Source organism: Choloepus didactylus, chromosome 5 (genome assembly GCF_015220235.1).
Source record: "Choloepus didactylus isolate mChoDid1 chromosome 5, mChoDid1.pri, whole genome shotgun sequence".
NCBI classification, from domain to species: Eukaryota; Metazoa; Chordata; class Mammalia; order Pilosa; family Megalonychidae; genus Choloepus; species Choloepus didactylus.
Window position 1 is genome coordinate 89,572,236 of NC_051311.1, and position 24,491 is coordinate 89,596,726.

General features: G+C 44.3%; 1 protein-coding gene and 1 long non-coding RNA gene across 12 annotated transcripts in view; both read left to right on the forward strand.

The window, feature by feature from the left end:
* ATXN7L1 (ataxin 7 like 1) overlaps positions 1-17,421 on the forward strand; it is a 236,946-nt gene extending 219,525 nt beyond the window's left edge. For 7 of the 11 annotated variants that reach the window (XM_037836418.1, XM_037836429.1, XM_037836426.1 and 4 more), the window contains 6 exons: positions 30-222; positions 4,217-4,338; positions 5,832-6,137; positions 8,798-9,749; positions 12,582-12,656; positions 14,358-17,421. In XM_037836418.1, the coding sequence (XP_037692346.1) occupies positions 30-222; positions 4,217-4,338; positions 5,832-6,137; positions 8,798-9,749; positions 12,582-12,656; positions 14,358-14,399 (1,690 nt within the window). In that variant the 3' untranslated portion in view covers positions 14,400-17,421. The remainder of the gene's footprint in view (positions 1-29; positions 223-4,216; positions 4,339-5,831; positions 6,138-8,797; positions 9,750-12,581; positions 12,657-14,357) is intronic. The other 4 variants (XM_037836419.1, XM_037836420.1, XM_037836422.1 and 1 more) reach the window with 4 other exon arrangements.
* On the forward strand, positions 9,766-11,625 carry LOC119534266. Its single transcript, XR_005216999.1, has 2 exons — positions 9,766-10,867; positions 11,497-11,625. It is a non-coding gene; the product is annotated as an uncharacterized LOC119534266 (long non-coding RNA).
* Positions 17,422-24,491: the final 7,070 nt, after the last annotated feature.

A 24,491-nucleotide genomic window follows, 5' to 3' on the forward strand; every position in this document is an offset into this window, starting at 1 on the left:
TTCAGTCTGTTCTCCTTTCTTGCCCTTAGACCATCATCTGCAAATAGCATCAGTAGCAGCGCATCTTCAAATCACAGTGGCTACACTCCGGAACCCCCCCTGCCTCCTGTTGGAGGTGACCTTGCCAGCCGACTGTCCAGTGATGAAGGGGAGATGGAAGGAGCTGATGAATCCGAGAAATTAGACTGTCAGTTCTCCACACACCACCCCAGACCTCTTGCGGTAGGCCTCTTTCTGTTTCCTTCCTTGCCTTTTTCTGCCCTGTGCTTTGCAGGCCTTTAGTTGATCGTGCCAGACAGCATGCATTACTAAGGAGAGGCCGCCAACCAGTGTGTTACGAAGAGCCTTACCCTGAGGTTGAATGATTGCCTTAGAAATACCCTTGAAAATCACGGAAGGAAAGGAAAAGGCTACTGGCTGATTCTAATCCTTTAAACACCTGAGTATTTGTGGTCCACCTTGAAGCAGTCATGCTGGAGAAATAGTGTTTATGTAAGTGCACTGGGGAGTTGACCTTCTGGTCTGGCCCATCTAAAAATGGAGCCTCTAGTTTCAAGAATTAGTCTGGCCCACCTGCTGGAAACTGTCTGTCTTAGCAGTGTGCCAGGTGCTGGAAGTAGTTGGTTTTCTCCCCTGTTGGTTCTAAGCTTTATTGTTATTAGTGTGGCCTAATAGCACCAGAACTCATGTGTGTGTGCATGCACACATGTATGTGTGTGAGAGAGAGAGAGGGGGAGGGAGAGGAAGGGAGAAGGAGGGTGGGAGGAAGGTAGAGAGAGTTGAGGGAGGGAGGAAACATTTCATGTCAGTATGACTGTTGATTAACAAAAAGGGCGCTTTCTTTCCAATTCCTTGAAAGGGTCCACTTTAACAATTCAGAAGGTCATTGAAATTGAGGTGGAAAATACTAGGAGGCATTGGCAAGAGGCTAGTGTTTGCCATGTGAGTATTTGAGAAGGGACTGCCTGGTGCTCCCGTCATAGGGCTCAATGCAGGTGAGCCTGGGACCTGGGACCCCAAGGCCTGTTGGCTCTGGTACCAGCCTGAGCCCTGTACGCTGAGCTTTGACTCCCTAGATCTCATGAACTGTCTGGGTAAAATCAGTCCTGCATCAAGAGAGAGGGCCTTCCTCCCTCCTCTCTGTGTGATGAATGAAGGCCAAATTCACTTCCTGTTCTAGGGATGATGGTTACTTGTGGCCCACCAACAGCCGGAGACTGCCTCTTGGCTAATGCGCAAATAGTCAGGGACTATTAGGAATGCCTTTGACTGCCAATAATAGAAAGCTCACATGGCTTAAACACTAACCTCACCTAAACGAGAAGTCAAGAGGTAGGTGGCTCCAAGGTTGGTTGAGCATGCACCTCCAGTACGTCATGGAGCTGAGAGAAGGGTCTCTTCAACCCTGTTGGCCTTTCCCACATGGTATTACATCTGCTACATCTTCAATATCACATCCTTGTCCAATAGCATTATAAGCAGGACAGAAAGAGACAAACAGAAAGCAACTCTCTTCCAAGATGCCGTCTTGTTGGGTGGAGGGTGTTAGATATATGCTATATATAACATAAAATTTGCCATTTTAACCATTTTAAATATACAGTTTGTGGCATTAATTACTTTTACTTTTACAATGCTGTACTACACATAACCTCTTTTCTTATTAAAAGTTTTCACCACCCAAAACATTATGTAGTTAGTTGCTCCCTACTCCCGTGTCCCCATAGCCCCTGATAAACTCTAATCTACTTTCTGTGTTTATGAATTTGCTTATTCAAGATATTTCATATAAGTGGAACTTATCATTTCGTGTCTGGCTTCTTTCACTTTGCTTAATGTGTGCAAGGTTCATCCATGTATCAGAACTTCATTCATTTTTATGGCTGAATAGCATTCCGTTCCACTTTTTGTATATGCTACATTTTTTTAATCCATTCATCTGTTGATGGACATTAGGGTTGTTTTCACCTTCTGGCTATTATGAATAATGCTGCTATGAACATTGGTGTACAGGTGTCTTGGAGGCCAATTCATTGGCGTCCAAGATGCTGTAATGTTAGGGAAGAAAATCTTCCTATGAAATACCCATCAGACTTCCCCTTACATCTGCATTGGCCAGAAATGGGTCACATGCCCACCCCTGGACTGATCAATGGCAGAGAAGGATGGAATTGCAGTGACACAGGCTAAAACCAGCCACTATTCATCCCTAGGTCCCAGGAGAGAAATCCCCCTTTCCTACCCACTGCTGCGTGTTGGATACTAGAACAAAAATGTGGTTCTGTTAGCAAAGAAAAGACAGGGAGAGGTGGGAACAGGCAGTTGACTAGGCTGGCCGCCAGTAGGGTCTGCCCTTGTGGCCACGACGGCAAGGATCCACAGCTCTGCTAAGGGCTTACCACACCGACTGGGACAAGCACCTTTCAGGGCCATCTAGCCTCCCATTTGTATTGAAAGAGATACATGGGTAGCAGAGACAGAAAGGTACCTCCAGCTTCCAAGTCTGCAACAGAGATGGGACTCTACCAGAAGGCCAGGCTCTTGAGTAGATCAAGACATTTGTACAAATTGAAAGACTGCCAGGCCACAGTGGTTCAGCTAAGCTCTGGGCATGGAAGAGTTATGTGCCCTTAATGTTTTGCTGATTTTAAATGGAAAAGCCACAGATTTGTTCCTTTGCTTTGTCCCTTCTCTCATGCTCAGTTGATACAGTAAACCGTTTTTTGTAATGAAGGCTCACTCAGTGTATCTTTAGCAATTGAGATAAAAGAAGAGATGATGTCCAGACCTGGAACAGCTCCCACACACTGCTGGGACTAGCTTCCATGTTAGAGGATTCCCCTTGTATGTTTATTTCTTTGGTCAGTAAAAACCTAATAAGAAGATGCAGAAAAATGTTTTCCATAAGTGGTACCAGATTTGACATGTGGCAAGATTTTTAACACAAACCCCTCAAAACACAAGCAGAGATAGAACAAAAGGAAGGTCTTGCATTTCGTCCTGAGAACTGTTCCAAAAGACTGGTTCCAGGAAGGTTTGGGGAACGAGCCAACCCAGCACTGTGTCTGGGATGGAGGCCAGCGAGCTTCTGGGAGGCCTGGAGGAAGGGACAGAAGCTGCATTTGAGTTATAGAGTCATTTGCAGCCTTGCCTGAGCTCCAGACCAGCCAAATATCACCTTCTCACAGGCCGCTTCTTGCATTTCTGTCCACCAGCCTTCCAGTTGTCCTAACATCATAATCAAATGGAGTTTATTATAAATATCTGAATACTCATATTTCAGCCATATGTTTTAAATGTGATGGTCTGCTTTAAACATTTTGCAGGAGCCTGTCTCCATTCTTCAGCGCTACTATCCTCATACTGAGGAGGAGGTAGGGGCGGGGGGAGGAAGACAAAGGGGTTCCTAGCCTTTATAAATTAATAATCTGGTCAGGAACATAAGGCAATGTATAACAATATAAAGCAGTCACGGAATGATTCCAAGGTGGTAGATAATAAAGTAAGCAATAGGTGTGCTGTGGGAGTTCAGAGTGGTAAGGTTAATCAGATAAAGTTTGTAGAAAATGAGAGTTTTTGCTTGGGGCTCCAAGGAAGGTGAGACTTGGGACTGACAGGGAGGAGAGGAAGGAGACGCAGGCAGAGGGAGCAGCATGAGCGAAAGCGTGTGCCCCAGGGCAGCCTGAAAGCCCTGACACTGGGAAGAAATTAGTTGGGGCCTGGGCAGGGAAGGTGCTGAGCCTGGTTGGAAGTGAAGTGGGTCTGTTGACATCAGACAGGAAAAGTGTCACCAGCTGGCAGAAGACCTTGAACCCAGAGCAAGCAGTTTCCATTGCTGTGATGAGAAACAGGGAACCACGGAGTTCCTTGAGAAGATGGCTGATATGGTGAGCAGATGGTGCTGAAAAATCACCCTGACTGCCGCTTATTCTTTTTAACTTAAAATGCTGGCTCAATCCCCAGAGTGGAGAATTTAGCCCTCAGTGCCACAGGAAATTGAATGTAGCTTTTGTCGAGTTATAATGTGAGGTTCTGCAGAAAATCTAGAGCTCAAACTCAAACACCACAGAAATATTTTTGGCTTTAATACTATTTGCTTCTTTATTTCGAGTAAAATTGTGCCCCTGTGTGTTTTTATGCAAATGTTATTTTCTCTGTATGGTTTATATTGGCTTATTAACCTGTAATCAAAATTACGCTGTGTTTTTCCTCACAGTTTTGCTCATTCGGGAGTCGCCTCATGGGACGAGGGTACTATGTGTTTGATAGAAGATGGGATCGGTTTCGATTCGCACTGAACTCCATGGTAGAAAAACACTTGAATTCACAGATGTGGAAGTAAGTGAGCAGGTCATCTGTGCATTCTAAGATTGAGCTGCCCCATAATTATTTGAACCCTAATTTTCTAAATAAACATCAGATGTTAGTCCTTCATAGAAAAAAATGATTCTTAAAATCAAGATTCACAAGCAATTCTTAAATGTCAGCTCTTCTTAATAGTTTATCTACCGTTTAGAAACACCTATGATGTGTTGTCTGTTTTGTCTTCTTTGGGGATCATTTTTCTGTTGGTATCTTCTAAACTAAATGAAAAAGATATTAGATAAAATCTGGCTTATTTAACAGTGTTAAAGGGCCTTTTTATGATGACTAACAACATCTAAGGATATTAAGAATATGCTACTGTTTGTCATGTTAATGCTACAACATCAGTTCTAAAGATTTCATAATGGTTATGAACCAATTTCTAATTGTTTAATGGACCATGGTAAAAAAAAAAAAAAAAACACGAACACTTGCTAACAGGGCAGATCCTAAACAATGTTGTGAAGTTGGTTAAGTTTGTCTTTGGCCCTTCCTACCTCCCTAGGATCCCTCCTCACCTCTGCTTGTACTTCTTCCTCCTCTAAACTCTGCCTTATGTTCCATTTCTCCAAGGTCCCTTGATTCTCTAATCTCTCCCAGTGTGCTTACATTTTAATAGGGGTTCATGAAAAAGGGAGAAACCTTCCTGACTCGGTAAAAGGCTATTTGTGAAGGAACGATCGGCCTAGACTCTCTCAAACCCCAACAAATAAGGAGCTGCCTTTTCCGCCACTTGATAAAGTAAAGCCAGCCCTCTAGGTACCCCAACCCTCCACTCCCACAGGTGAGCTCTCAAGATATCATAATCCATCAAAATCATGGATCACTTAAGACTCGGCCCAGATGGTCAAGGAGGGCCATCAGTGATGGCGGGTGGCTGAGACCCCCACCCTGCCCCAGTGAAGTCAGTGAGACAAGAAAGTCGTTCCTGAGAAATAAGGAGGGTCCTGGGGGTGGGAGTGGAGCAGAATGCAAAACTCACTCCTCTCCCAAGTTTCCACTTCTCTCCCGAGCATCTGTGGCACCTCAGCCCCTTTTCATCCCAAAGAGCTTCCAGCAAGAGAAGGGAGCTCCACTGAGTCTGCATTCAGTGCGCATAGTAGGCTTAGGACTAATTGTTGACACTTAACCTGAAATAGGAAAGGGCCACAAGAGAAGCTTATCGCTTCTTCCCATTTAAGCGACTGCCCTGCGTGTATAAAAGGCACCCTTGATAGACCTGTGTCCGTTCAAAACAGCAACAAATTGGCGCAGCCTTATGGGGTTACCTTGTCCTCAGTGATTCGGTGATTTCCCCTTCTGCACTTGTTCCCCCAAAATGACAGCCAGTCCTGGTGATTCTCACAGCTCTTTGCTCTCCTGGGTTATGGAAGCGTGAATCCCGGACACGTGGAAGGAATGTGTTGATCTGTATGTCGCTGCCTGCTGTCCTGTCAGCTCAAGCTCCATGTTCCTTTCCTCCTCAGGCACAGAAGCCCGAGCCACAGGGCATCAGGTCCCTCCCCCCTTTTCAGGACTTGCCTAACCAATCTGCTGTCACTGAGCAACATTGGGGCTGCCTGGGTGTCAACTCTGGAGAGCGTAGCACCCCGCTGCCCTCTCAACCTCGCTGCCCAAACCCCAGGCCCCGACGGGCCCGAACCTGGAGGGATGGCAGCCGATGGGGGCATGGAAGACATTAGGAAGAAAAGGAACGGCCAAGACTCTTTTTTCTTTAACAAGCATTTAAGTCTGCATCAGGAGACGCCAACACAGTATTCTCTTTCAGCCAGGTCAGCATCTGGATCTCCATGCCAGCTGGCAGGGGAGGATGGGCACTGTCAGTCATTTATACGCATCTATGGGCTTGTGTATGGGACTTCCCTAGGCCAGTGTGGGCAGAGCTTAAACCCGGCACAGCACAGAAAGCTGAAGTCCACGGCCATTTGGCACCTAGAAAAACACAGAAGCTGTTGAGCATAAGGGAAAGGGCTCCCGGGGACAGTGAGCTGTCCACGTGCTCCTTGCCCTGCTTCTCTCTTGCCCTAATCACTGCCCCTGGACCTGCTAGCCACTGAGGATTAGTGGGGAAAGGAAGGAAAGTGATAGCAACTCTGCCAAAAAACCTGCACCCTTCCCAATCCTGAGTGCCAACCCATTAAGATTTAGGACTTCGGCTCTGCTCATCGGCACAAGTTGAAGTGTGCATTTATGTTACTTAATGGGAAAATTATAAATTGAGACCTTAAAAGAGGATCCCATTTAAGGGCATCAATTGGGCTCCACTCTAAAATGAGCCATCTGGTATTTGTAAATAACTTTTTATGACAAATGATCGCTAAACCTCTTCCCACATGAATTTCTATCCAACCTTTAGTTGGAAACCAAAGGAAAGATTGGGCAGGATGCCTGTAGAACCACAGCAGGGCCACAGAGATGGGAGGAAAAGTGTGCTGACTCCTTACACCCTAAGCAGTGCTTCCTGGCCCTGTTAGGAAAGGGGTTGTGCAATGCCAGACAGTTCTAAGGACATGTTTAGACCTTTCCAGTCTAGTTACATGGGAGTCCCTGCCTAGCATGCCTAGCCCCTGACAATACGGTTACGTGGCTGCCGGAATTCACTTGCTCACCCATCCACCCACCCATTCATCCATTCATTCGGTCACTCATCCGTCATCACAAGTATTTATAGAGCCCCTCATTTAGTACTAACAGGGTCTCCTACATTCTTCAGACTTGAGAGAAAGTAAATTCTCAAATGCCATCATGGTCACTGTGAGTTTGGCAACATTTTTCTCTTATATTTGATGTCGTTGGTCTGGCATTTTCAAGGATGTTGTGCTTCTCTATTTAAGGATTCCTCCAGATTCCACCCTAAAAATGGAAGCCATCGGCGCCACTAAAGCGGCAGGCAGAAAATTGAATTGTCAGATGGAGGATGCTAAGAGAGGCATTTATTTCTCAGAGGGGCTCTTTCCAGATGCCCTAGCACCTAATCCTGAGGCCAGCTGGGAGGGTGACCTCCAACGAAGAGAAGGGACTATGGAAGGGCCCGTCTCACACCTTGCAGGACCCAAGCCTGCCCTTCTTCCAGTGCTGTTTTCAAAGAGGAAAAACTAGTTCTTAATTGCTAGAGAGCCCTGGCTACAGTGATTATGATTTCCAGGGGGGAAAGGGAGGTGAGAAACAGTAAAGAACCTGTTTGGCTCCCAAGTGGATGCAAAACCAGAAACAAATGGTGACCCCCAAGCCCCCGTACCTCCTCCTGGTCCCGAGTAGCAGCCACATGGACCCGGGCCCTGTTTGGAACCGGGAGCTGTTTCCAGCGCAAGTCAAAGACGGAATTTGCAGGGAGGCCCCAAGAGTGACCTGCCATGGTGCTGGCCTTGATTTGCTCTCAGGTACTCCCCAGGCTCCAGGAAGATGAAGAAGAAAACAGTGGCTTTCCCCTCCCCTGTCCTCCTCTGTCCTCTCCTGTCCTCTTCCTGCCCTATCCTGCACTTATCTTCAGAACAATCTAGAAGTTCCTGACCCCTTTCTCTGGACACAAGAGGGCCCTCTACACGTTCACCCCTTCCTTACACAGGGACAAGAGGACCTGATGCAGGCAGCCTACACCCCAATTGTAGTTCCTCTAAGTGAGAGCTGGGAATGGGGTCAAGTGAATAAGGGGAGAAAAAAAAAAAAAATCAGTTCTGGGTATGGGCAATGTAACATCTTTGTCATTTTTCAAGCCCCTCAGCCTCCACTGTTTTGCTGCCTTTGTGGCCGGGCCAACAGGAGCCGGCAGCCATGAGCTAACACGGAAATGCCTCTCTACAGACTAAACCAAAGGCTACAGGCAGCAAATTCTGGCCTGTGAGGACAGGGTCGTTTCCTAGACTGCCTCATCCAAGAGTAGGGTGGGAAAGCAGGGGGTGGGAACGGGGCTGGGAAGCCCCCTGAGAGGCAGCAAGTAGCAGCTGCGGTGGGGGAAGGGTGAGAGCTCTGGCCTTTACACAGGTGGCAAAGCCCTGTCCTCACATTTATTCAAACCAGGACCTTAATGTAAAATAACCAGTTCCCATTAAAAATCACTTTCATGACTGCCTCCCTCCCCCCCCAGAAAAAAGGAGTATTTACTGGGAATTTATATTCTAAATAACATTTGCCTTTTATCCATGAACCAAAATCAGCCATTATCCAGTAACCAAGCGAGGAGAGTAGGATCTGAAAAACATGAAAGTGATTCAAAATAGGTCGCTGGATGTTGCAATGGGGGGAGGAGGGTTGGGGGGGAGCCATAAGGAAGGGCCATAATTCAGATTTTACCATTCTTCAAGGCTTCATTTTCCATAGTCTGGTTCTGCCAGGGGTTTCTCTGTAGTCCTGATGCTCAAACATAATTGGAGCCTCCCAAGCAACGCCAGCCCAATTTCTCACTGTTTCTCTTTCACTCTTCTCTCACGTTTAGGAAGATCCCTCCTGCGAAAGATAGCCCCCTGCCCTCGCCAGCAGCCCACATCACCACCCCTGTTCCAGCATCCGTTTTACAACCCTTCAGCAACCCCAGTGCTGTGTATCTTCCTTCAGCTCCCATCAGCTCGAGGCTCACCTCTTCTTACATAATGACATCCGCCATGCTCTCAAACGCAGCTTTCGTGACATCGCCGGACCCAAGCGCCCTCATGTCACACACCACAGCTTTCCCTCATGTGGCTGCAACCCTCAGCATCATGGACTCAACCTTCAAGGCCCCATCCGCCGTGTCCCCGATACCAGCTGTCATCCCTTCCCCATCCCACAAGCCATCCAAAACCAAAACCAGCAAATCCTCAAAAGTCAAAGACCTGTCCGCCCGGAGCGATGAGTCTCCAAGTAACAAAAAGAGGAAGCCGCAGTCTACGACTTCCTCCTCCTCCTCCTCCTCATTTTCCCTGCAGACCTCCCTCGCGTCTCCATTATCAGGGCCCCACAAAAAGAACTGTGTTTTGAACACCAGTTCGGCTTTGAACTCTTATCAGGCCGCCCCTTCCTTTAACAGTCTGTCCGTGCACAACTCAAACAATGGCGTGAGCCCACTCAGTGCCAAACTGGAGCCCTCAGGACGGACCTCGCTGCCCGGCGGCCCCGCGGACTCAGGGAGACACGCGGGCGCGGTGGGCGGCGGCAGCGACTCCTGTGCCCTCTCTGTGCCCTCCCTCGCGCTCCACGCGGGAGACCTCTCTCTGGCCTCACACAATGCCGTGTCATCTCTGCCCCTCTCTTTTGACAAATCAGAAGGAAAAAAGCGTAAGAACTCGAGTTCTAGTAGCAAAGCCTGTAAAATCACTAAAATGCCTGGTATGAATAGCGTTCACAAAAAGAACCCGCCCAGCCTTCTCGTGCCGGTGCCCGATCCGGTTAACAGCGCCTCCTCGCGGCAGGTAAGGGACCCGTCCTCCCAGGGGCTCCCGGCACCGCCTTCATCGGCTCTGGGGGGGAGCAGGGGGAGCCGGACAGCGCCCCAGCTTAGCCAAAAGTGACTCAGACGGGAAGCAACCTCCACTCCTGTCATTGCTTCCCCCCTTGCTTTGAGAGCAGTTTATTTAACAAATATTTTCTGGAACACTTACTATATCCTAGGCACTATTCTAAACACTTGACAGATACCACCTCATTTAATCCTCGCAACGACCCGGTGCCATTGGTAGAATTATCCCCGTTTTAGAGATGAGGAAATGGAAGCACAGAGAGAGTCTGAGCTCCCCACTCTACTTCTGTCTATTTTGCATCTTGAGGCTCTGAGGATGATTCCATTAAAGAGTTCTGGTCTTCTGGAAACCCCTAAGGAAGAACCTGAGGCCCAGGCTGGTTAGATGAGGAGCCTGGGGTCCCACGTAGGGAGAACAGGGTCAGCCCCCAGACAACTGTTCCTCTCAGTTTACCGTGCTGCCCGACTCCCTGCCTCCTCCAAATACAACTTTTTTGTTCTTTAAAAAAGTAAAACTGCAAGCTCATGCCAACTGGCTAAGAAGTGCTCAATGGCATTGTCCAAATAGGAGTGTGTCCTGTGAGGAAAGCTGGGGAAAGGTGGTGCAATTAAAAAGAATACGTGTTTCTCATCCTTGCGTTTAGGCTTCCTCCTCAGGCTGGGGAGTACTTAATAGAGCCCACCATCCCACCCCAGATTCTCGTACCTTTTGGACAATAAAGGAGAGAGCAAAGATGGGGAGGAGACCGGCCCAGGGTTCTTAGTGGAACACAGCCAGCCTGCCCAGTAGCTGTACACCGGGAGGTCAGCCTGTGCATGGTGTGTAAGGTTTATGACTATGTAATTAAGTGTGCCAGACCCTAAGCAGGGGATGAGGAATTGAGAGAGATAAGATAGGAAGCAGTTGTTAAAAAGACATTCTATGTTTTGTACCATTGTTTATGAGACTTGTTGAAACCTCACAAAGAGAAAATCTTCAGGAAGATTCACAAATCACAAGTCAGCACAGAAAGAGCAGCAAGTTTGGGACTCAAGGGTCAGACAAGCCACAAACCAAGGCCAAGATGACAGGTGGGAGACATGGGTCCTTTCACTAGGTTCAGACATGCCCGCCATTCTGATCCCCCAGATCCATGTGGGGGGATAGGGAGGTTAGCACCACAGGACCCTACCTTCAGACTAAACTGCTTGGTCAGTGCCTCCTCTGTGTCTCCGAATGGAGGGCAGAGCCAGGGCTTCCCAAATTTGACAGTGCAAACGAATCACCTGCGGCTCTTGTTAAAATGCACATTCTGAGTCAGCAGATCTGGGCTGGGGCCTGAGAGTGCATTTCTAACAGGCTCCCAGGCAGTGCCATTGCACTAGTTTGTAGGTTACTCTTTGAGTAGCAAGGCTTTAGTGCCTCATCCATTTTAGATAAAGTACCAGTGGAAAACACTGACTTGTGTGACAGACTCTGTGCCAAGCACTTTAGATAGATGAATTCATTTGATAACTACCCATTAATACCCCCCAATTTGCAGAAGAGTAAACTGAGGCATAGGAAGGTTAAGCAATGTTCCCAGAGTCACACAGCAATTAAACAGTAGGGTTGGGACTTAAATCCTTTGGCCCTGGATTCTGGGCTTCTAACCTCTGTGCCATGAATGGAGTGCCTCTGTAATTAGTGAATGTTGCTTTGTTGATTCCTTGGTCTGCAGGATCACATGAAATGTTTAGTAAACACAATGAATCTGCCAACTACCAGTGGTGAAAGGAGCAGTCAAGCCTCCACGCAGAGAGTGTTCATCTGGAAGGAAATTTAAAAAAAAAAAAAAAAAAAAAAAAAAGGTGAACAACTGCCTTAGGTCTAGTCAACATTGGTACCAGGGTGCTTGTCACCAGGCCATCAAGAGAAGGCTCAGCCAGGGTCACCACCAGGGATTTCCAAATGTTGGAGAAACGCCTTTGGGTCTGGATTGATTCTGTTACGCGACTGGGAAGGGGGGGTGGCATGAGGTTGAGAAATCCAAGATGGAAGTGAGCTTTGGGGACAAGTCGGGGATCCACTTAATTGTACCTGAAAGGCATAAAGCCAGAATTTGCCACAGAAGTGTTAAGGTGAACAAAAACAAGACTCCAGATATAAGGCAAACATCTTTATGCAATGGTAGGTTAAGGCAGAGGACAGGCTGTTTACAGACCCAGCTGCCCTTTTCAGTACTGCTCACCTAGGGACCCACCTCAGGCAAAGCTTGCTTCCTTCCCATGCCACTGGCTGGGGGTTGGGTGAGCCAAGGGCTGTCTTGCTGGTTTTTGAAGAACAGCAGGGTGTGAGCTATGTCTCCTGGCAGGAAACACTGACCCAGGAAAAGACCCAAGCTTTTGTCCCAGCTCCTCCAAGGGAGTCTGGGCTAGAAGCAAGTTGAGTATGGGTCTGAGATTCAGAGGTAGAAGAGCTTGTGTGACCCTTTGGCCACGGTGAAAAAGCTGGGCCTCTGATGAGTTAGATGCTCCCAGGAGGGGTGTGGCCTCTAACCAGAAACCTTTGTCCTCATCCCTGAAACCTTCCTCTGCATCTGGGGAGGCAGAATTAGGAGTTCTCCACCATTCCGCTTTCTCTCTGGGGATGAAAGGGACAGCAGCAAGACACCCATTTTCTCCACCATTTAAGATGGAAACACAGTTCCGACTTGGCTTGAGAATAAGGCCCATTATTGAGCAGCCCTTCTCTTTTCCCCTAGTGACATGCCCACCACCTTTACTACATTGTATGTCTGAGTAGGGCTTCACTGGTGTCTTTCAGGTTGGGAAAAATAGCAGCCTAGCTTTGTCACAATCCAGTCCTTCAAGCATATCCAGCCCAGGACACAACCGACAGGTAAGTTATTGGGGGTGGGGGGAGTGGTGAGCAGGGGCAAAAGTACACAGGGTCATCAGCACAGCACAGTGTGGGTGTTGGGGTCAGGCCATGGTTCAGATCTCATCTCCAGTTTGGTGTAGCGGTCAAGAGCATGGCTCCCTGGCTTCCAGTCTTAGGCCTTCTAGTTATTAGTTTTGTGCCCTCAGGCAAGTTACTTAACTTCTCTGTGCTTCCATTTCCTCCTGTATAAAATGGGGATAATAATGGCCCCTACCTTATATGGTTTTTGTGAGGATTACATTAGTTTATTCACATAAGGCCTCTAGAAAATGCCTGCCACACAGTAAATACACAGGCAGTGTTGACTACTACTATGACTACTTCTATTATTATTATCGACCATCTGATCTTAGGCAGCTGAGTTTTCTGAGCTTCAGTTTTTTAATCTGTTACATAGCAAAACTGATGCTTACCTCCTAAGGTGATTGTGAAAATTAAACAAGATGATTTTGACTAAAGGGCCTTGTCCATGGCAGATACCAGTCAGTGCTTTCTGAAAGGCTTCTAGTGAGCTGTAGGCCCCAGTCAGGATGTGGCAAGCATTACGGTGAGAGTATTCAGGATAGACTTACGCGTTTTTATAAACTTGAAGTGTGAGAGTTGTCAATATATAAGACCAGTGGATACGTGTGTTTCTCCAGTGGAGTGTGTTTGTGTGTGTTGGGGCGGCGAGGGGCAGGAAGGGTATGGAGGTGGGGTTGTACATGTTTACATGTGACTGGAAAAAACATATGTATAGGGCTACATTGTTATGTTGCCTTAGATGTGCTACAGGTTCTGCAGACACCAAATTGCAATGTCTGTGCTTGTCTACATTTTGCCCTTTGTGGTTTTCTCACAACTCTGGGGTAGAGTTTGGGTGGAAACGATGGGGAAACAATTTTTGTAGCTCAAGATCATTGACAGAGGAGTTTCTGTCCACCATTTTGAGTCACTACAGCCCTTTCTGTGCCTGAACACCTGCAACCGACCATGTGTGCTGGGGCGGGGAAGAAGGCATGTTTATGCTCAGGCCTGTGTTTATGGCAGTTCTCCTGCAGAGGTGGCTGGTTGTACCTGGAGACTATACTCACCCTTAACAAGCCTGTTGTGCGCCCAGGGCTCCATGTACATCTGCTCAGGACCCAAAATGCTGGCATCAGCCTTGACAAATGTTGTAATAATAACGACCACTCGTTGAGCCCTTTATGCACATCATTTCATTAAAACTTTTTAAGCACCCTAGGAGGGTATCAGGGCTAGGCTATGTAACCTGAACTCAAAGTCTCTATGTTTAACTCAACACTATACTTCCCACTTTGACAATTCACCATGTCAACTATAGGTTAGGTAGGAAAAGGTGAACTAATGTGGAGAAAAACATGAAGACAAATCTTTTATCACAGTCCTCTCTCCTAAAGAGGAAGGTATCCCTTGCATGACCACCATGTTTGGCCCTGCATTCTCTCTACAGCTGGGGTCTTTGTGGCTACCTCACTCACCTTTATGGAGCCATTTACATCCATCATTTCACTTGCTTATTGCAGCTGCTCTTTGCCCAATGCAGGCTGTGTAATATTAACCTTTTTATTATAGATGAGAAAACTGGTTCAATTCCTGAGTTCTCGTGGGTAATCCCAAATACGTGGTTTTAAAACAAGCTTTTCTTTTCTTTCCTAGAAGACCACAAACAGACCGGGCAGGATAAGGACTCTTCCATAACAAGATTATGAAGCCACTTCCAAACCAATTCCCGGCCACCTGATCCCATCCCAGGAGGCCTTGGCAGGAGGAGGAGGGAGGGAGTGGGCAGTGGGGGAGAGTCAATTTCCTGTGCCCTGCCTGTGGCTCTAGCCTTTCTCCTTTTCTTTACTTGACCAATTTTTAGTTTTGAAGAAAAAGGAAAAGACAAAAAAAAACAAAAAACAAAAAAAAACCGTGAATTTGAGATTTACGGAAAACAATACCAGTGTTTTGTTTCCGTTGTCTTTCCTTTCATTTCCACCAGTTTAAACATTCTTCTAGATTTGGGGTCACCGCTGTAGCTTCTGATGTTGCTCTTGCACCATCATTTTGCTCCAGCCATCAAGAGCGGACATTGCATTGGGTTGGCATCGTCTGAAACTCTTGAACTTTTGCACGTGCAGTACTCCTTTCCTTCCTCGTCCTGTCCCACCCCAACCCTCCCATCTCCTCCCACCTCCACTCACTGGATCCCCACTGGCCACCAGAAGCTGCCAGCTGGCACCAGCTCCCCTCTTGAGAGCATGCTAGGGGGCCCTCTGCAGGGGAGGAGTGGGGGCCACAGCCTGTTCCTGGGGAGCAGAGAGCTGGAGGGTGGGCGGGGTGCCCTCCTCAGGTTTCTCCGGCCCACGTGGGCAGGAGTGCAATGTTACGGGCAAAATTGAGATGAGCAGCCATTTAGGGATTTGGTTTACCCAATATCACTGTCCAGCTGTGCAGCTCAAACAGGATATATTGTGACAGGTTGTGTGATTGCTCAGGGGTGTAATGGGCCTGGGAAGGTGGCAGGAAGCAGAGCAGGGGGCATATCTCAAAAGAGGGTGGGAGCTGGGTACAAGCTGAGCTTGTTAGGAATCCACTCTGCATACTCCCCTTCCAGGGCCCAGTGTGCAAGAGCTCAAAGGTAGGCGAGCCAGAGGGGGAAGAATTCCAGGGAGGAAGGCTGCAAGAGACCGGGAAGCCATTCCGTGGGGAGGCACGTTGTCACAGCTGCAGAAAGTTCCCAGTCTGCCTTCCAGTGCTAGGGAAAAGGAGAAAATGAGGGAAGAAGAAGGAAGGGTCCCTGAGGGGAAGCTTCCGTAAGTTATGTGTCAAGCCCCTTGTGAGAATACTAGCATTTCCCACCAACCTCCATGCCCTGGGCCACGGAGACCCTGCGGAATCAGCACACTCCCAGATCAGCATGCTCTAGGTCATCAGATGTCCCAACTCTGATACAGGCCCCTGCTAGGAGTGGAAAGGACAAGCCACTGCTTAGTGAAAAACCATTTGGAAGTGCTGGAAGAGAGAAGTTGGAGCCATAAATTATTCACACTGGAGTTTTGAAAGAAACATCAATATTATAGCTCTAATAGAGGATCATAACCAGGAAAGGAATTCACAATATAAAACACAGGGTTCTAGGCTATTAATCATGTAACTTTGCATAAGGCATCTGGTAAATGTTATTTAAAATAGCAAAGATACTGGGAGGTTTCGCTCCATCCTTAAATCAGAAATGAATGCTAGATTTGCAGCTAGGCACAACCCTCACCCCACCCAGAAGTTTCCCTTTTCTTTACCATCTCTCCCAACCCAAAGATCAGACTACTGTTAAAGTTTCATCACACGATTGGAATTTTCAAAGACGGGAAGCAAACGGAGTGATTCGTATCAATGGAATTGCACTGACAGTGTTTCTTATAGGATTACTAAATTTTTTAATATAAAATGAAGATTTTTTAAAAAATCAGGAGTTATTAGGTACCAGGACATTAGTTCATATGATTTCATTTTTATTTCTACAGGGTTAAAAGTGCACTTAATATGCTGGCTTATTTCGTCTTGGGAAAAAGAGACTGCAAATTGAAGGGAAGATTGTTACTTTTTTCTTTTTTTAAAAAAAGGTTAAGGCAGATTTTAAGACTTATAAATGTTTAAGAAATTATAAACAAGGTTAGACCCTTTGAAAAAAGTTTAGAAGATATTCTTAAAAGTAAATTTTTATAGTGTTAATTTTGTAATAATTTATGTTTTACTATATAACAGAGCTAACTGACCAGAGTAGGTTCTGAAACAATATGAAACTTAGGAAAGTTTAAGCAATGTTTATATTTTTAAAATGTTCTTTGAATTACGTTTTTATTGTACATTTCTTCAGACTGAAAAGTATGTACATATCTTTGTTATTTTTGCACAATTTTTGTCTTGTTCGAATTTAGAAGTCTGTTGTTTTTTATAATTTATTTTTGAGTTGTAAAACTTGCAGGAGTGAAAACAAAACAAATCTCAGCAACAAAATAACTCTCTGATTTAAAAACTCCTATATTCAAAGAGGGAAAACAAAGATTGTGAGATTAAGTAGCTGCTTCTGAGAAATAATGTCTCAACAGTGACTCACGGAGCAATTCAATAGATTTAAACATTTTAGCTCTCAACATACATTTTGAATTGGAAGCTGGAATAAAGAGGCTCCCCACCAAATGCTGCTCCATGGTTAAAGACTAGTTCTGACCACGGTGGTGACATTTCTGGAAAACCGAGCAAAAAGGGAAAACCCACGGTATTTCTTCCTTCACAATCAACCATAGGTTTACTTTATAATGATGTATTAAAAACTTGCAGCTTGAAAAATGGAATGCAAATAAAAGGTTTGCTTTTGGTTTGTTTTAATGGAGGTAAACTGGACCAGCCTATACAGCATTTGTAGGATGATAACCTTTGGGTTCTTCTGTTCTGCACACCCCACCCAGCCTTCTCTCCCAGTCCCTTGACTGCACATACCCCTATTTGCCTGAAGATCTCGTGACTCGTCTCCAACCTTAGAGGCTCAGAAGCTCTGGTTGTTAAGCATAATGCAATGCATAGACCTGTCAGCCATAAAAAAGCGACTTGGATAACTTGTATGCCTTCTTTTGTATCAATGTACCAATTGTAAATAATGCTGATCAACCTTTGTAGAGAATAGTTTATACAGCATATTCTATTATTGCTGATTCTCAGTGAACTCTTGTTTTAAAAAGGAAAAAAAGAAATTTTCTATTTACACCTTATATTTTGTTATGCTGTCGGCCCATGGCACTTTAACAAAACTCTGTGGGTTTTACGTAGCTGGTCAGTCATGGGGTATATTAAATAACTGTTGTTGCACAGACAAGAATTTGCACCTGCTCAATTGTCCTTTCTTACTACCGATTTTAGAACCTTTTCCAGAAGAATTTTGAAGAAAGCATGTCCAATCATTCTAAACAAATGCCACACTTGTGGAGTGGGTTTCTTTTCTACAATCCATATTTTGTAACACTAAGTATTTTCCTTCTTCGTCCCACACCTTTATGTATTAGCACTATCAGATAGAATTCATTCCATGCCTGTGATATTGTAAGCAGAATAAATGTCTAAAGTAGGTGTAAATAGTAAATTCTATGGCTTACAGTTTTAAAAAGGAAAGAATAAACACGTATCTATTGATACTGCCGTGGTTCAGCACCAGGCCTGGAGACATTCTCCAGTGAGCGATTGTATTTTTTTTTTTTTTTTTTTTTTTTTTTTTTGTAACATGGCTTTGTAAATAAAATAATTTATATGTTTGTAAAACAAGGTCTTCTGGTTTTTATTTAGATTTGGGGAGTATTGTGTTTTCTTTTTTCTTTTCTTTTGGGTTAAGGTATTATCACCAGAAGAGCCTTCCTGCAAGAACACAGATTCAAGGTGAGAGATGAGAGTAGAAGACGGTAAATTTGTTACAGAGTAATGGGTTTGCTGCCTGATGTGCACAGAAGCTGACATGATACCTGGATTTTGAGGAAAGAGATTTACTGCCAAGTCAACCAGCAAGGAGACAGGAGGTAAGGCTCAAATCTGTCTCCCCAATCCAAGAACTAAGGGAGATTTATAATGTGTACACGGAGGGAGGTGGGAATAGCAACAGGATTCAAGTTGGCATATTCTGATTGGCCGTTTATAGAAATATGCCAGCGGCCGCATTTTATCTTTTTTGAGGGACCCCTCGCATTTTATTTTCTTCTGATGACTCTTCATCCCTGTAAACTTGGTTCCGAGGAGGATTTTTAGAGGGAAGGTTACCTTAGGTAAGTTACTTACTTGGCAGTAAGTGCGCATGCGTTTGGCTGGGGCGTTGTTACAGGCCGGTTAGGGCTGGTCTCTGCCGGTGTCAGGCAGTTGGTGGTTGGCGATTGTGGTAATTTACTGGAGAGGGGAAGTTAAGAGAGCTTGTGATAAGGGCAGAGAAAGGGGGAAGTTTCCACAGTTTCAAATTCATTCAACAAATGTTTATGCAGCGCGCTCTCTGTACCTGCCCTTGAGCTAGGCGCTCTGTGCTCAGTGATGAGAAACAGACCAGTCCCAGCTGCTCTCTGGAAGCAGCCCAGTGGGGGAGACCGTAAATAAATAAACACAGAATTAAATGTGTAATTACAGATTGTGGCAAATGCTGTGGTGGGAGTAATTGAGTTCTATGAGGGAGAAAATTATAGGAGAAACCAATATAGAAAGGGGCGCTCAGGGAATGCTCTCCAAGGAAGTGACCTGAAGGAGGGTTAGCCAGGCAGAGAGTGGGGGCAGAGAGTCCTAGGCAGAGATTGCCTAGGGTGGCAGAAGCTTGGTAAGTTCTTGGAGCCTAAAGAAGGTCCATTGTGGAGAGAACCGGGTGTGACAGATGGACAAAAGGCAGGGACAAGGTCACAAAAGGTCTAATAGAATTTGGATTTTATACTAAATTCAGTGGGAATCCTTTGAAGGGTTTTAAGTAGGAGCATAGCATGATTTGATCTGAGTTTTTAAAAACAGCTTTATTGAGATGTAATGCACATACCATACAATTCACCCATTTAAAATGTACAATTCAATGAATTTTAGTATAGTCACAGATATGTGCAACCTTCACCACAGTCAATTTTAGAATATTTTCATCACGTCAAAAAGAAATCTCATATACCCCTTAACTATCATCCTCTTCTCCATTCTCCACTTTCCCCTCACCCCCAGCCCTAAGCAACTACTAATCTACTTTCTGTCCCTATAGATTTCTTTCTGATCTGTCTTAAGAGATCTCTCTAGCTGCTGTGGAGAATCAATTAGAAGCTATTGCAAGAGATCAGGAGAGAGATAATAAGAATGCAGACCCAGAATGATGACAGTAGATGTAAAAAAGAAGTGAATGGATTCAAGATATATTGTAGATATTAAACTGACAAGACTTGCTTATGAATTGGATGGCAGAACAAGAGTAACTCCCAGGTTTCTTGTCAAGCAATTGTGTTGGATGGAGATGCCTTTTTTTTTTTTTTTTCTTTTCTCTTTTAGAGTTGAAAACCAGAGGAGGATTGAGTTTTGTTGAGGGGAAGGCAGGAGGAGAGTTTAGCATCAGTTCTGCTTTACTCAATTATGTTTGCTCATGTATAAAATTTCTGTGAAACATACAAATTGTTTTGTCAAGGAGGCATGGTATACACATGATTGAAGCTACCAAGAGGTCTAGGATGGAGACATCAATTTGGAAGTCGTTAGTATATGGATGATATTTAGAGCCACAGGTATGGATGTGATTACCTGAGAGAATATAGAGGGAGAAGAACAGACATTTGCAGGTTGGGTAGTATCAGAAGAGCTGGCAAGGAACCTAAGGTGGAGCATTCATAAAGAGAACAGGAAACCCAACAGAATGTGGTACCCCAAAAGCCGGGATTGTAGGATGTTTTGAGGAAGGAACAGTCAATGAGTCAAATAGGGCTGCAAAGTGGAAATTAAAGATGGTGTTTTAGTTTCCTGGCTGCTAAAGCAAATACCATGCCATGGGTTGGCTTAAACAATGAGAATTTTTTAGCACACAGTTTTGAAGCAAAGAGAAAGTCCAAAGTCAAGGTGTCATCAAGGCGAAGATCTCACCCAGAAGATTAGTGTTCTGGGACTGGCTGCAAGTGAACCTTGATCCTTGGCTCTTCTGTCACAAGCGTTGCACATGGTGGCCTCTCCTGGCTTCTCCTTTCTCTTCCTGGTTCAGTGTGTGCAGACAAATCTCAAGGAGGTTAGGAGATATTGGCTCAAGTGGGGGGGGGGGGGTTGTTTCCTTCTGTTCTTTTGTTTTCAGGGGAGGAGAGCCCGGGTAAAAATTCATATGCTGATGAGGCTGGCAGGTGATAGAAGGAGAAAGGGTGATAAAAGAAGGGAAGTTTCTGCGAAGTCAAGAGGAGAGTTGAATCCAAGCCCAAAGGCATTGGCCCTTCAGAAAGAAGGACGAGCCCCTTCAGGGTTATGGGGAAGAAGTCCACTTGTAGAATCACTGTTAGGAAGAGGGAATTCCGTGCCTGAGAGCTTGGAAGAAGTTTGAGGAGAGTAACTGAAGAATGAAATGGTTACCAAAGAAATTGGTTTGCTAGACAGTATTGAGAGCACATTTGAAATTAGTGATCAAAGAAAGGTCCTGGCTTGGAGAAGACAGGACTGGAGACCAGAGGAAGGCCACTGGGAGCCAAGGCTGTCAGGGAAACTAAGGCAAATCTTTTGCCATTTTGCCTCAGGCCTAGGTGGGTATTTTTATTATTGTGCAGAATAAGAAACAAGAAACAGATTTGAAGCTTGGCTCATAGCAGGCACTTTGAATAAATGTTTATAAAACTGGATCATCCACAGTCATAAAACATCAATATGGTGTTTCCCACACTAACTACCTCTTTCACCCATTGGTTCTCTGAAAGCTTTGTCCCTGACTGGCAGTCCATTTGAGCACTGGCTTGGGCAACTTCGAATTCCTTTTGGAAAGAGGCTTTTCCATTCTTTTTTCCTCAAACCTGGGCCTTAGAGAAGGCTCCTTCAAAACTAGGCATAGCCTTGGAGAATTGATAGGGACAGTGGAAGTTATCTTAAAAACCCTCTTCTGCAGGTAAGGAGACACAGAGAATTTAAATGTGGTGCTAAGACCATACAGCAGTTTCTGACTAATGGGCAAATCTGCCCTCCTTTCAATCCAGTGCAGTTTCCTTTGTACCTCCTACCTGCTGTAAAAATATACTCTACCTACAACTTTTCTTCCTAAGTCACTGTGGATATTTCCCAAAAAGTATTTTAAAATTCTGTGTGCCTCTTAGTAGGTTACTCAGGTTTCTGGAATTTATTTTACTATATTTCGATATTTTTCTCTTGTTTAGTTTTTCCCATTAGGTGATAGCTACTTGCTTAATGGGTTATTTCTTGATTTCTTATCTGTTTGGGGCCAGTCCAGAGTAGCAGGCTTTATGTATCCATGTTTCTGAGCAAAGTTACCAGAAATATATTGTAATAGGTTTTTTTTTAGTCACTACAACTTCATATTCATTCAATTAGAAAAGTACATGATGAAGGTGCATAAAATCTGAATGCCTCAAAAACCTAATCACTCCCATACAAATTGGAATCATTGAAGAATTGCTGTGGTAAACTTGCCAAGAACTTGGAGGTGTTTTATTTTTTAAGACAATTAAAACACAAATCTGATCTAAGGTCATTAATATTGAGAAAATTTTCCTAATTTTAAAATTTCTGTAGCACTTCTAGGTTTCCCTTTTGGCCTTCAAATATTTTAGTACATTTTCAATCAAAGCAAACATAATCACAAAAGCATTTGCATCCTCTGCAACCTAAGAAAATACAGTAGGATGGAAGCTGCTATTAAAATAGGATCTTCTGCAGCAGTCTGTATTAGGATTTCCATTTCCTCCCACCTACTTCACTTCCCTAACTTATTGGTCAGTCTTATTGCTTAGCTCCTCCCCCTCAAAAAGAAAATTATCTCCATGTTCCTTCCTAATTCAAATGCAGTGCTGGGTGGGGGCAAGGAGGATGATGATCCTGGCACCTTTTTGGATTAGGGCAAAGGCAGAGCCTCAGAGAAGTGAAGGGGATGGGGAGCAAAAATAGCAGAGCTTCTGGGGAATGGATTCTGGAAAGGTGGCAGAATAGGAAGATCCAGGAATTAGTTCCTCCATCAAAATAACTGTTGAACTGGCAGGAACTGTCTGAATCAACTACTTTGAAATTTTGGAGTCTAGAGAACACTGCAGCTTCCCAGGGAAGACCTGGAGGAAGATGCTGGTAAATTGTGGTAAATATGGTGAATTTTACCATCCCCCAACCAGGTGGCAGGCAATAGTGGGACTACAGCCCAAGCTCCTGGTGCAGCTTATCAGTACCAGCATGGGCTATAAGAACCTAGTCCTCTAATATCCAGGGTGTGTGATCCAATTACTTATCACAGCTTTTGATCAGCTACTTCAGATAGCTAGGGGGCTGGCTGTGAGGACAGCCATTCTTTCAAACCTCTCAGGCAAAAGTGGTAAAAGAGTTTTAAAGAGGCAGAACCTATTTTTACCCCCTATTTGGAAGGAAAAAAAAATCGTAAAATTCCAACTTGATAGCTCCAACCATCAATTAAAAAATATATATATAGTGATCCCAGAAGAGTGGGAGACCTGGATTTCCAAAGTTATAACAACATAATACTCAAAATGCCCAGTTTCCAACAAAAATTTACAAAACACACAAGAAAGAAACAAGAAAGTATGGCCCATTCATAGGAAAAAAAAAAAAGAATTTTCCAGAAACCATCTCTGAGGAAGCTCATATATTGGAATTATTAGTCAAAGATTTTAAATCAATCATCTTAAATATATTCAGTTAGCTAAAGGAATTCATATACAAAGAATGAAAGGAAATTAGAAAAACATTGAACAAAATAAAGAGATGGAAATTATAAAAAGGAAGCAAACAGAAATTTTGGAGCTGCAAAGTAAAGTAATAGAAATGAAAAATTCATTAGATGGATTCAACAGCAGCTTTGAACAGGGAGAAGAAAGGATCAGCAAACTTGAAGACAAGACAGATGAAATTATCCAGTGTGAGGAGCAGAAAGAAAGAAAAAAAATGAAGAAAAATTAACAGAGCCTGAGGGACCAATGAAACACCATCAAGTATACCAACATACGCATCAAAGGAGTCCCAGAAGGACAAGAGAAAAAGGGGCAGTAAAAGTATTTGAAGAAGTAATGACAGAAAACTTGCCCAATCTGATGGAAAAAATGAATATATGCATCCAGGAAGTTCAACAAACTCCAAGCAGGATAGACTCAAAGATATCTATACCAAGACACATTACAGCAAAATTGTCAAAATCCCAGAGACAAAGAGAATTTTGAAAGCAGCAAGAGTGAGGCACCTTGTCACATGCAAGGGGTCTCCAAAATGATTAATTTTAGCTTTCTCATCAAAAACCATAGAAGCTAATGCCCTTCAAAGCCCTACTTCACTCCTCTGTCTCCTTATACTTGTCTGTCTTAGTGTGCTCCTTTTCTTATCAGCAGCTGAAGCAGTTCCCACCCAATGTAATGGAAAACCTAGTAGGGTACTGTAGAATAATTCACTGCCTTAATAAATGTACATTTGCTTTAAAAAAAAAAATGGAAAACATGGAAGCTAACAGACAGTGGGATGGCATATTTTGAGTCCTTAAATTAAAAAAAACTGTCAATTTCAATAAAAACTGAAAGAATTCATTACTAGAAGACATGGCCTACAAGAAATGCTAAAGGGAGTTCTTCAAGCTAAAATAAAGAGACACTAGACAGTAACTTGAAGCCATTAAAAGAAATAAATAACACTGGTAAAAGTAACTACATAGGTAAACATACCATCCAGTATTACTGAATTTTTGGTTTGTAACTGTGTGTCCTGCCCATATGACTTAACAGGCAAATGTGTAAAAGAACATTTAAAATTTATGTTCATAAGTGTACAATGTATAGAGATGTAATCTGATACAATAACAATATAAGGGGGGAGGGACAGACATATATAGGAGTAGAGAATTTATATACTACTGAAACTAGGTTGGAACTAGTCAAACTAGGTTGTCATGATGGTTAAGTTCATGTATCTACTATGTTATGGTGTCTAGTTGTTTGGTCAAGCAAGCACTGGCCTGATTGTTAGTGTAAGGATATCTCATCTATTTAAATCATCTGTATGTTGATTGCATCTATGACTGATTACATCTACAATCAACTAAGGAGATTGCCTTCAACAATGAGAGAAGTGTCATCC